The following is a 13,368-nucleotide window of genomic DNA, read 5'->3' on the forward strand; positions in this document are numbered from 1 at the left end:
ACATTTTCCAAAGTGATTGTTCATTACTACATTCATTAAAAACAACATTGTAACACCACCATTCATTAATTGAGATGAATGAATTTCAAAATGTGGGATGAATCAGTTTTTCTTGAAATCGATCGACAGCCCTATTTTTACTTGACCTGCGAAAGAGCACACCGACATTTTTCAGTATAAATATCTTCTTACATCATGATGCCACGTAGAGGCCGTGACTACAAAACCGCCTCGTGTCCTCTCCTTCCCTGTCAGCGGTGATGATACCTAATCTGTGGAGGATTATTCAGGGGAGCCACGAGGGAGGCTGCAGCTATCTCACCACTGACCTGGTATCCTGGGGATGGTGATCTGCCTGCTACTGCTGCCTTCCCCTCCCTCTCCAAATGGCTTTATCTGGATGATATAATCCTCGTCGGTGGGCAGGGCGAGCTCCACGGAGGTGGTGTTGGTTTCCATGACGTTGGGGCGGCTGTGCCGATTCTTCTTGTACAGCACCTGAGGACGGGAGGCATTCAGTCATTCACGCCAGCAAACGCCACGAACACAACTTCTTCGATAAGAGGGGGGGCCTACTTTGTAACCGGTGACCTCTGACTCGTTCTCCAGGGCCTTGACCTGCTCCCAGTTCAATATAATCTTGGAATCCGATGTGTTCCACATCACTCTGACTGGAGGCTGGCTGGGCGCTGAGGGCAGAGAGAGACACGTTCTTCACCTAAAGGACACCTGGAACGGCGTGAGGGAGAGAGCAGCCGATGCTTACGTGGTTTCTTGGTGGTGACGTTGACGGCGGCGCTGGGAGGCCCCGATCCCGCCGTGTTATACGCCCTCACCGAGATGTAATACGTGCTGCTGCCTTTCACCCCGCGGATAATGGTCGACGTTTGATTTCCCACAGTCTTCTGCACACTGGCCGTGTCTTCCCTTTCACTTCCACTCCAGTACCTCAGCTGAGAGGCGACAGGGCGGAACCGCAGACGTGAAGGCAGAAAACACGACCGACACCTTAAAAGCTTTCTGTTACACCCCGTCAACGAAGTGCAAACCGGCAGCGGGGAGATGTGAACTCAGCTGGATGGGGGGGATGTGAATTGGTCTGCTGTGTACTCATCACACACATGTGTCACGGTTTAAGGTTACGAGTGAGGTCAAAAAACGGCGCAAAAAATAACGAGTAAAAAAGAGTAAAAAGAATACTCAGAGATGGCCTGACATCGACTTCTGCTGGTAACAGATTTCCTTTGTCAAGCCTCAAACAGCCTGACGGCACAGATGCAATTTGTCTTTCCTCGCAGCACTGGTTTGCTCCTCTGTTCACTCTGAGTGGTCAACAACTGGCAGCGAGTGGATGAAAACCGCCCCTTTGTTCACAACTTGGATTTAATGAATGGAATTAAAATGACAAGAACTTAGTGAGCGCTGAGCCAGTGTCGGCAACCGCTTTGTTGTGTGGATTAGAAGCTAAACGCTCCATTCCTGGGAGTATTGCATCAGTACACTAATCAGGGTGGTTACAGTACTTAGGTAAACAACAAGAGAAACACATCTAAGCCCACGGGCCTGGGACTAGGCCGGACCATTATGCACGCAGCGAGCTATTATCTCCTGTGCCCAAGGTGCATGAGCCTGAAACACTCATCAATAATAAAAGAGAACAAGATTCAACAGACACACACACATAAGGTATTTCATATTACCTCATAGCCCAGGACTCTTTTTTTGCTGGCATTCCAGGGCAGAGCTTTCCACCACACTTCCATCTCGGAGGCAGAGAGGCTCTTGGCTCGGACCCTGGTGGGAGCTCGGCCAGGCTCTGGAGTTAATACACAAAGACTCACATGAAACGCCACAGCTTTGGGGAGCCCTCAAAGTGGCAACATGAAAAACTTGTTTCTTTCATTCAGACAACAGAGGGACGGAAGAAGAAGAACGCTGGCCCCGAGATCACTGATGCACCCGTGTGCTCAGGCATCAAACACGGCACAGACACGCACCTTCTTCAGCCGAGTAGATACTGGTGACAGGTCCGAAAGGCCCCTCCCCCTCATTGTTGTAAACCCCGACCTTCACATGGAAAGGTGAGAAGGGCTGGATGCTGTCGTTCTTAAAGACGTATTTGGAGGTTTCGGGGGACGGCACGGCGGCCTGCATCCATCCCGTGGAACCGTGGGGTCGGAAAGCCACCACGTAACCGAAGCCCGGCCCGTTCTGCAGCTCCTCCGGCACGGGCTGCAGGGGGGGGGTGGAGGGGGAGGAGGGGAGGAGAGACAACTTAAGCAGAAATAAATAAAATACATTTTAAACTCTCGATTCATCAATTCAAGCGTGATACATTAAAGAGAACTGAGACTGACAATCAAGATTTTCAAGCCTCAAATAAAAGTGGAGCCACAGCACACAGTGCACTCAGCATGACTCCATGAACTCAGCTGCTGTCTAGACTCATAACATGGATCATACATTTATAAACCGAGCCGCTTCACTCCATCTCTAGTTCTAATAAAAAAAGACAGAACTTGAACTTGATACTTGAGCCCCTAATATTTTTATACTGTGTATTCCTTTTTGATCTTCAGTGAATCATACATCTTTTCTTTATCATACAATGACTGTAGTTAATGAATTTATAAATGGCTCTATAATCCTATTGATGATTAGAATCCTGTTGTGAATGTAAACTAATGGTGTGACAAGGGTCAATTCTACATTATTAATGACTTGATAAAAGCATCGTGGCTTAAGTTAGAAGTATATTCTAACTTATTTTAATGAAAAGTGTAAATTGGAAAATCATTAATTGAGTTATACAATAATATTGTAATCTTATTCCATCAATGCCTTCATTTGCATCCATACATTTTTGTTTGTGTGTTGTGAGTTTTGTCGCATTTATAACTAACTTTACTTTACCAAGATCTCTTATCATCTCATGCGCAGAGAAGCCATTGGGCATAATTAACACTGAAAAGTTACATTTTCAGACTCACTACAGGTAACTCATTAAAATGATCCGCAAGTTTAATGAGTTATGAGTTATCAAAATTAAAAATGAAACACTGCACCTCTGCTTTTTATTTCCAAAGGAAACTGCCTGAGGGAACTTCACATGCGAGGCCGACTTTGTTCAGCAGAAGTCAGACTTCGTTTGAACTCTTGCATATTGAAACATCAACAGTGATTCTGCCAAACGCCACACAGCGGGGGCTGACGATTTTAAAGTGCTGGAATAAATATACGCTTTTGGGGCCGCACTGATATGGGCTTTGCAGGAAAGAAAGAGGAAGAAAGGCAGGAAGGAAAAAAACAATTTGAAAAAAAGTCGGGACCATTAAGTTTAATTATCATATTGAAAGCTCAAAAGCATTCGGCTCTCCCCCAGGGTGACAGCCGCAGTTATTGCCTCTCTGTTCTTAAAAATGAAATGCCATACATTAGGCTGCTCAGCTGTTATTAATGAAACACAGACCCAGACCCACAGAGAATAATGACGTCTGGCTCCCTGGTCCAGAGCGAGCTCGCTTACCTCCCATGTGATGACTAATTCGGAGCGACTGCCACCGCCTCCGCTCACATTAGCTGGTGTGACCTTCGGAGCTGGGGAGCAAGAAGACAGATCAGCTTAGTCGTGTTGACTTGACACAACGCTGAGAAGGCCCCGTGTAATCGTTATTCATGGCGCTACTCCCAAGCAGCAGAGGGAGGCAACTTTCTGACATGGTTGAACTTGAACATTTGCAATTCCGGTAAGAAAGCTGCAGACTTTGTTCATACCACAATACACCGAATGGGGTTTCCAAAGGGTCCGAGTCTGAATGCAGCTCTCTCAGGCTGCGTTACTCATCGTCCCTTTGTACAGGGGTGTTGTCTTTTCTAATCTGACCCTTCAATTTGAATAGAATTCCAGTTCACAACTGACCCCATTGAAACGCATTACGCTAAGCTAAGCTAACCACTGATCTCTAACCAGTTTTGACCTCGTCACCTGACTCGAGTTGAACTATTCCTTTTAGAAATGAAAGTGATACATTGACTTTGCTGTACTTCAAGGAGAACTAGGTTGGTTGTTTTTCACCATCAGGTGGTACATACAGGTTCCCTTGGTCCTCGCTTGTCTGGACGGCTTGCTGGGCTCGCCGGTCCCGATGGTGTTGATCGCGAGGACTCGAAACTCATACTCCACCCAAGGGCTCAGGTCTATTACTGTAGCTGTCAGCCGGTGGCCCCCCACCACCTCAGGAACTGGCATAAAGCACACAGTGCAGCCTTCAGTATCACACAACACAGTGTGTGTGTGTGTGTGTGTTTTCCCTGTTTGTATGTGAGTCAGCTTAGCATCAGCAGCAGAATGACCTCCAGGCTGACACACATAGTAGGAGTCCACCACAGGTACACGGAGCAGTCGTAATCCCTCCCAAGGACATGCAGTGCACACACTAACTCAAGGAAACAGGACACAACACAGAAGAATCACATCTGAAACATTACAGTTATTTATCAGACGGTTCTGATCGGAGTATATTTCTCTAATACGACGTCACATGTCCCACTGCAAACTACAAAAAGCCTTTTCCTCATGCTGACAGAGGAGCTGTGTCGGGCTGCAGGGTCCTAAAGTCATTATATTTCACATTTGATCCCGATGTGGTGAATCAATGAGGCCAGTAAAACTATCGGATAAAGTGTCCTTCATCTTCCAAAAATATCAATAGAACACGGTATATAGTACGTGATAAATGCACATTATACCAGTCATAAATGAATCGGGGGGGGGGGGGGGGGGGGGGATTATGCAGGCGCTATCAGTTAACAACACTATCAAATTGCAGCCACGGCAACGAGCTCCATCATCGGGATGAGGTCCACGCTTCAGGATCCCCAGGTGTCCGATGAAATGGCGGTCAATGGTCACGCTACAATAGCGTCCCATTTGGGGCCCGGGTAAAAAACGACTTCTCCAATATCCTCACAGGCGAGGCAGCATGAAGAGCGGACCCCCTCCTCGTGATTGGAGGAGGCCACGGCTGGTTGGAGAGAGCTTACCTGTGGTGACAGCCTGCCACCCGAGGGAAAATGGTGTCCTGGCCTGGATGGTGTATGCTGTAATTGGACTGTGATTATCGGGACCAGGCCTCCAGGACAGAGAGGCTGTGGTATCAGTGATTTCTTCTACATGGATGCTGGTCGGGGGCCCCGGGGGACCTGATAGATGGCATAGCCAGGCAGCAAAGAGGAGAGAAAGATAAGAGAGACAGACGGAGGAAGGGGGGGGGATGTAAATCAGGAGGAGATGGGGAGATGGTGGAGAGAGAGTGGAGGCGGTTTTAGTACCTGCAGCTACTGCAGCAAAGTCAGTGAAACCTTTGGGAGCTATTTGGTATAATTAGACAGTAAATTTTCTTCCTCGGAAGGAGGAATTTCGAGTGCCCCCCTTTTCATTCTATCCTTTTATTTTTTTCGTCTTTCAAGCACAACTGGTCACAGTAAACAAGCTGCATCCTACTTCACTACGGGGTGAATAATACATTATTTAACTGGTAATCTGGTCGCTGGTCATTTCCAGTGGAAGTAAGAAGGTGGTTAAAGGAACGTGTGGCTCACCTCTGACAACCAGGTCCGCAGCAATGGAGATGCTGTCCACCTTGGTTTGCACGGCACACGTGTACTTCCCTGCATGCCTCAGCTGGATGTTACGAATCATAATGTCTCCTGCTGAATGCTGCTGTCATTCAACACACACACACACACGAGTTCCATAAGCAACACGGTAAGCCTCCAGCTGTTGTATTTCGAGAACAATACCGACTTCCTCGGCCACACGGGAACAGAAGCAGCTGAACGGAGAGATTATCTTCATGTATGTGGATCCGGAAAAATAGTTCCTTCATCCTGCATGCAGCCTTCCGTCTGCATTCCGTCTGCCTTCCATGCCTTTATTTCACCACTAGGTATATAGATATGTGCTTGTTCATGACAAGCAGCCTAATGGCTGCTGTGAGAGGTATCTGAGGGAGCCTTTAATTCCATCTCTAATTGCAATCACGCACTCCTACATTATCATTTCATCAGAGCAGAGCACGTTGTATTATAAATTGGACACAAATTGTGGCACAACGGCAGTAAGAATCCTGCGGTGGCTGGTAGCTCGTTCAAAGTAAGCAGAGTGCATTAGTACGACTGTAAATTACTGAATGGTAGAAGATACAGGAAATACAACAGGAAAGTGCTGGATATGCTTTCTCTATGTCTGCAGTATCTCAAGGAATATCTTTTTAAGGAAAGAATAAGCCAACTTCTTGAAGTATCCAGAGACCGACTGAGACTGGGTGCAGGGTGTGTATGTAAATTTCATTTTTAAAATAAACCACAGGCAGCAATTTTCCTGCCCATAAATAATAGACTTGATACAAACACTCCCTCTGCACTGCGGCTGAATGTATTATGACCCTGCTAAAATGGAGAAAAAAGCACAATATTGATGTACCAATGAATCTTCACAGTCACCTCTTGACCTTTATTCAATGGAATCTCCGAGGGGGCTGGGAAATAAATCAATGTCTTTTATGTGGCAAAAGGGCACATTCCCACTAATGAAATGAGCATTCTTTAATCCAACACAATATGGTTTGATTGTTAATCATCCATTGCGTATCACCTGGAGAACGAGCGGGGGACTGAAAGCTCATTGGACGACACACACGAGGTGAGGCTCGTGCTGCACAAGTAATGCAAGAAATGCAAAATGCTGCGTCCCCAAAGAGGAGAAGCTGCCTACATGGCTTTAAACATGAACTGGTTGTTTGGGATGAACCTTTCTAGAACATCTTTACTTCGGGGACCATTTGACGTATCTGTGGGAAACAGACGGATGGCTTTAAATGGAATCTGTATCACCTTCACAGGAGGAATTTTTTTTTTACCCAATACACACTGTGTACAATTGTATGTTGAGAGTTATATACGTGTATGTGACAGGTATCCAATGCATAAAGACTTTTATTTTTTGTCACTCTATTTTGATTATCTAAACAATACATGTATATATTATTATTATAGCATTACTTTTGTCACGGTTTGGGTCCTCTTCCAGTTTTATTTTGTAGTTTCTTGTCTCTCGTGTCTCTGGGTGAGCTTCACTTCCTGTCCTGTGATTGCCTGAGTGTTCCCACCTGTGTCCAATCACCTGCACCTCCCTTGTGTATTTAAGCCCCGTGTGCCTGTTGTCCCTTGTCGTGTCATTGTCAATGTCTACGTCAGTCGTTGTTGGTGCAAGTCCTTGGTTTGCGAATAAAAAGCACATTTGGAAACTTTGAGAAGCCTGCGATTGGGTCCTGCCTCCTTCTGCCTGCACCAGCACCCACCCTGACAACCTTTAAAATATGTTAATGTCATTGCTATGTTTCTATGCTTTTTTAAAAATGTGCTTATGTTCCCTTTATTTAAATATGTTAACGTTTTCTTTATTTTGTTTTCAATGAAATTGCGGGGGTGTATGCATTTAATGTGCAACACACATCCTAAATGGTTTGCCGGTAGCAGACACAGACCTTTTAAAAGAAAGGAACCCGAGGCCTGGTGGCCGCAGGTTGGCACAAAAACATTAGGAGATTGTGGACTTACGCCTCCCACTTTCTCAAAGAATCCGCCGTGGCTGCCGAAGTGGATGAGCTGCTCGTTGAAGAACCAGGTGAACTTGAGCTCCAGCGATGGGTCGTGGCTCACCTGGCAGGGCAGGACCACGCTCTCCCCCACGGTGATGTCCAGCGTGGATGGCAGCGTGGTGATGGAGGTCGGCTCTGAAAACACACGCCGCGTGCGTCTGATCAAAAACACACTTTTCTGGCCCCTCTTATTCCTCGCATTACAATTCAGCACAAAAAAGAAAGAAAAAACCAAGCGCTTCCATCATCGTCATGGATACGTCAGACTGAGCTAATAAATAGGATGTACAGAGCACGCGGCAAAGCAGTGCGCACAGCTGAGTAGATTTCACAATGGCGGGTATTAGTTTCGGCCTGAGCTGGTCTCTGTGGGGACTGAGACGTGTCCCTCCTGCATTCTGAGAAGCCTCAATGTGTCACTGAAAGCTCAGCACCAAGACACCCCCCCCCTCAACCCCCCTCCCCTGCCCCGAAATTCCCAAAACGCGCCGCTAGGAAAACAGCAAACAGCAGCGAGGCACTTCTTCCAATCTTTTGGAGCCTGCAGTGCATTATAGTGGCGCCGCGAGGGAATAGGGCCGCCGTCCCTTATCTGCACGTGTGTGTGTGTGTGTGTGTGTGTGTGTGTGTGTGTGTGTGTGGAAGGACACGAGAGACGCGGGATGAGTGGGAGAGGCTTTGTTCTCAGAGTGCACAACACCTGTCTCCCTCTTGGGGGTGCTGTGATTACTTGGTTGAAATTGCCACTCAGAGCACACAGAGTAAATTAACCATGGCAAATGATCCCCGGACAGGCATAGATTCATGGAGAAAGTGCCGGCAATGCAGTCTTCATCTAGAGGGAATTTAATACCGCTGTTGTGTTGGCTCGCTCCACGGCACACACACACGCACGCACGCACGCACGCCATCACCACACGCTCCTGATGTGATTTATTTTCTGATATTAGCCGGTAGATTTCTGTCATATACACAATTAAAGCGTGTCTGAGAGGACCAGTCCTATATTGCTCGGGCTAAATGGCGAGCGGTGGTGCTGCACTAAAAACGTGGTAATAACACACAGACGGCGGTTCGTGTTCTGGAAAGGCTGCACCTGGTAGAACAAGAGCGGCAAGCAAATAGAAAAACCTCCTCTTTGTGTTCCAGCGTTCACTCATGACGACGCTCTACATGATGTGAAACTGGAGAAAACAAAAGGCTCAGGGAGGATTCATAGGGAAATATTCTGATCCACAATAAAAAAAAGATGGTTTATGTACTGGTGTGTGCTGCCTTCAGGGATCCACTGTGCCAATGATTAGGCTCTACCCCCGTGGTACCCTCCCCTGTCATCATCTGAGACACGTTATATGGACACCCACCACACGCTGGGCTCTTGAGCATAATTTGATTGATTTCCGTGTGGTATGATGCCTGGTTACCTGCTGCCACTGGGACAGACGTGCTGAGACGGACCGCAGGGCGCCGAGTGCTGCTCGGGTCGGTTCAGTTTCAGTCTGCCGCTGTAACGGCGACGTGGAGAGTCAGAACGAATTAAAGTTGTTGAATAGACAAGTTTCAAGGTTTTAGTGTGAGCGGTACTTTTGTTGATTTTAGCTTTCATGGCTCAAAAGGCCGGAAATGTTCCATTCAGAATAGAAAGGATATTTTTCTTCTATCTTTTGGCCAATCCCTGTTTCAAACATCTTTTTAACCTGGTCTCGCTTCAGAATCAGTTTGACATCCTGGATATATTCTTCAATTTCCTATTATAGATCGTTTTTTACGGCTTCTCCCTGAACTCTCGCTTTGTTTCACCAGAAAGATAGAAAAGCATTTGGAGAGCGCAGGTAGGGGTTCGATGGCAGCGTGATGGAGTAGCAGCAGAGACGGGGGGGTAGTGGAGGGTCCACAGGGTTATCGTTTTCTTTTAAGGAAATGAATTATATAAGTAATGGTAAGTAAGTATTGTACCATGAAGCATGATAATAAATAGAATAAATGACATTTTGAGAGGATGAAACCATGTTGTGTACATCAGGTCCCACACAACAACAACAACACAACACAACAGTGCCATGGAAGTGAGCCAAAACGGAGGCCTGAGGGAACCACGACATACAGTTGACCAGAGAGCGCAGCCGGCTAACTGCGCTCTCCTCTCTGAGGCCAATTTCCGCAGTGTGTCATCATGAATAATGCTCACACTCCTCTCAGACGCCCCTATGGAGATCCCCTCCCAGCTTTAATGGTCTGAAGCTGTAATGTGTAAGAGCGTATTCTCCTTGAGTGTATAGACACTGTGGTTCTCCTCACACGGCGAGTGATGGCAGCTTGAATAATGCATAGAGGAGCCGCGGGCCGCCGGATCCAAGGATTTGGAAAACAAATTTAGCAGGGAAGACATTCAACCCCCCGACCCCCGTGAGTCCTTCAAAGACGCAGATGACGCGCAAGCATTTCAGTTCAACACAAAGAACAAACCTGTGGAGGGAAATGTCTTTCACTGGCAGGTCACCCGCATTTTTTAAACATTACATTACAACGTTGGGCCACGGCTCGTGTCATTTATTTCAAGGTAAATTCCTTTAACATGGATCACATCCTCCAAAACAGTGTATCTGGTCACTAAAGTGGGATGACCTTCATGAAAAGAAATCACCGCTTTTTCCTCCTTTGCTTTTCATATGAACAAAGCGCTTTCATCAACACGGCACAAACTCCTCCTACGCGCCTCTTTGAATGCCACTTGTTTTCCAGAGCACCAATCAAAGGTCTTTCAAGGACACACTTCGTTGCAGTAAAAGCTTGTGTACATCGCTCAGCAGATGAAAACAAGATGCACCCAACCCTGTATTCAGAGGCCGTGCGAGGCCCACATGCACAGCGACCTGCTGCTGATCACTGACACATGGCGGCTCATCTTCCTTCTCTATGGACGTCGCATGTATCTCACACACCTCCTGGGGGTCAATGGGGACAAAAGCAGAGCAGAATACTCCACCAGAGGTCCTTACAACATGGTCCAGCATCTGCAGAACGTCCCCCCTCACTTCTAACGCTGGAATCGGAATATGTGTAACTTTAAAAAACCTCCACACTCACATTAGATGAAAGGAATCCATCCGATAGTGAAAGTGCACTGGGATCACCAAGCGCAACTAGCATGGGGAACGTGATACAATAACCACTCAAACAAACTGTCCCACCTACTTCATCTCTACTCTCCGAACACCTCCAGTGCGAATGGTTATGAAAAAGTGCCGCGTCGTGGTGAAAAACCATTTAGCTCGGGGGCTTAACGAAGGCCGACAGAAGCGAGCGCAGCGTGAGCTCAGAAGCTCCGAGTTCACTGACCATCTGTAATGATCGGAGGCAGCCCTAATTGCAACGGCTCATCTCCAGCGTAATCAAAAATTCAGGGAGCGCGTCAGAAAAAATCAAGTGCAATTAATGTGCTAATATCCCTCCAGTGTTGAAATGATGGCAACATTAACGGGGCTCATCTGCTCCGCCGCTGCCTGCTAGGTGGCTCACTCACAGCAGGAGACGCCAAACGCCTTTTGACAGCCCTTCTTTTTTTTCCTCACCAAAGTCAATTAGAATAAAACTACTGTCACCTCCCGTAAGGGCCGCTCCCGCGGCGCGCATCCTGCCCCGCTAAACAGGTTTCCCATGTTCAATGAAATAACGCATGTAAATCACCCCGTCGCGTCCTCCAAACAAGTATGGATTGTGAGAAGTCAAGTTCGCACCCGGGAACATTTGAACCTCGGCAGCAGCAGCAAACGGCCTGGACACATGCTGGCGGACAGGACGCAACGTCAAATAAAACTCTGATTCCTTTGGGCGGGGATGATGAGTGGGTAACGGCGAGCTGAGAACACATAGACGCGTTGATTGGGAAATCACACAGAGGCTATCACCCCTCACCCACAGGTCCCACAACCCCCCTCCACCCCCCTCGCCCATGCGCGCTGATTGGCCGGGGGGGCTTCTGTGGGTGTGATAAATGGGGTATTAGGAGGGAGGGTGTAGCAGCGCTGTGCTTTTTGTTGCGCCTCGAGCCTCCACTCGCGCTCGAATGCGTCCACGTGCAAAAGATACAAACACGCTGACATTTTATCACATCAATTATGCAAAGGTTACTGATTAATTCTTTTTTTCAATAGGATGCGGAGCGAACCATCCGAATATCTCGAGGTGCGCTCGAAGCTCTCCCCCACCTCCTTCACTGCAGCTGACTTTCAGGCATTCATAAAACATGAAGGCTGTCCTGTATAATTCAACAGAAAAGAAAAACATGCCTAGATAGTGATTTAACCAAGAAAGAGCTGGTCTGGTCTTTTTTTCTTCATTGCATTATGAAATGTGTTTTGTGGTTTAAAAGCTCTGCGGATATAGATACACAACATTCCTTTTGACGTTCACATTGACATTAATCACTTCTTTTCAAAATGTTTAGACAAACATTGGCCTGTGAATTCTTTAATTCTCAGAATTAACTACTCAGAAAAAAAGATTTAATTTCTGAGCTGTCGACATGGCATTTCAAGGATTTTACTGATTGCTACCTTCAGGGAGCAAAACAATTAAATATAATGAACCTTTGAGCAAAAATGAAAAACTAAAGAAGAAATAGAAGATGAAACAGCTCTGACTCTTAATGAAATTATTTGACATCCGACAGCCTGAAAAAACACAGCTTTTTCTCGAACGAGGCATTGGAAGGAGCTTGGCACCCCTTTATCATATTCAATATATTTTGGCTGAATAAACAAACCTTTCAGAAGGTTTACTTCTGAATATTAAATATGCCTCGCCTTGTGAAACCGGCGGACTGGCAGCAAAGAATACAGTAATCTGTAATCATACAGATGTGATTCAATACAAAACACAGTGAGACACGAGGCGCTAACTTATCTCCAGGAGGCCAACCCAGTGGAGATCAATACTTCGATGGGTCTATGCCAACCAGGACGGTCAACACACAACAACTGTGCAGCCTCGGCAAAAAAGGAGGGTTGGAGTGAGGCTGTTGTTCATTGGATACACCACCAACCCCCCCCCCCCGCCCCCCCCCACAAAGGTAAAGTAGCAGAACCATTAAGACAGAAATGAAAGCTGCATTAAGGGAGCAGCGTCTGCTCCTCCATGATTTGTCCCGCTGGGAGTCAACAGGAAAGGTCAGAGGTCGTCTAAGGGATGGCCAAATTTAAGTTTCCTTCGTAGGCGTTTGTGCTCAGCTTCTCAGGAACAGAATGATTTAACCTTTGCAGGTGCTATTCTCAACCCCCTGATTGAAATTGTGTGAAAGCTCATTGGAGAGAGGGCAAAGTGGGGGGGTAGACAATGGCGGGACCGCCTCCACAGTGCCCCGGTATTCCCACGGACGTAATGACCATTTATTGTGAGACGCCAACCACACAAAACAAAGCGATCAGATACAGCAAGGTCAGCTTCGAAGGCGTTGAGATATTAACACCCTCAGTGAGGGTAGAAGAAAGGCTCTCTTGCTCTTTTTCAAAGTCAGATAAGTCGCCGTGCCAGAGCAGGAACTACTCCGTCGGGCCTTTTGCACACGGCTCTCCCTCCATCAGGACAGGAGGCTCCGACGCGGTGAGCTGACACAGTACCCGCGCAGTGATGACCGCATGCGGTAAAAAGCCCCGCCCCTCACGCCGGGGGAAGACGAGGAGGCTGGAGGCTTAAAAAAAAAAAATGT

The 13,368-nt window shown here is 47.1% G+C and overlaps 1 protein-coding gene across 2 annotated transcripts in view; it reads right to left on the reverse strand.

Annotated features, from left to right (window-relative positions):
• Positions 1 to 13,368, reverse strand: part of cntn4 (contactin 4) — a 106,886-nt gene that overhangs the window by 3,163 nt on the left and 90,355 nt on the right. For both annotated transcript variants that reach the window (XM_037490454.2, XM_037490453.2), the window contains exons 13-22: positions 7,621 to 7,796; positions 5,602 to 5,722; positions 5,044 to 5,202; positions 4,093 to 4,242; positions 3,527 to 3,597; positions 1,998 to 2,232; positions 1,701 to 1,816; positions 767 to 953; positions 577 to 689; positions 330 to 498 (exon numbers count right to left, since the gene is read on the reverse strand). In XM_037490454.2, coding sequence (XP_037346351.1) covers positions 330 to 498; positions 577 to 689; positions 767 to 953; positions 1,701 to 1,816; positions 1,998 to 2,232; positions 3,527 to 3,597; positions 4,093 to 4,242; positions 5,044 to 5,202; positions 5,602 to 5,722; positions 7,621 to 7,796 — 1,497 coding nt within the window. The remainder of the gene's footprint in view (positions 1 to 329; positions 499 to 576; positions 690 to 766; positions 954 to 1,700; positions 1,817 to 1,997; positions 2,233 to 3,526; positions 3,598 to 4,092; positions 4,243 to 5,043; positions 5,203 to 5,601; positions 5,723 to 7,620; positions 7,797 to 13,368) is intronic.

This window comes from Pungitius pungitius, chromosome 8 (assembly GCF_949316345.1).
Source record: "Pungitius pungitius chromosome 8, fPunPun2.1, whole genome shotgun sequence".
Taxonomy (NCBI): domain Eukaryota; kingdom Metazoa; phylum Chordata; class Actinopteri; order Perciformes; family Gasterosteidae; genus Pungitius; species Pungitius pungitius.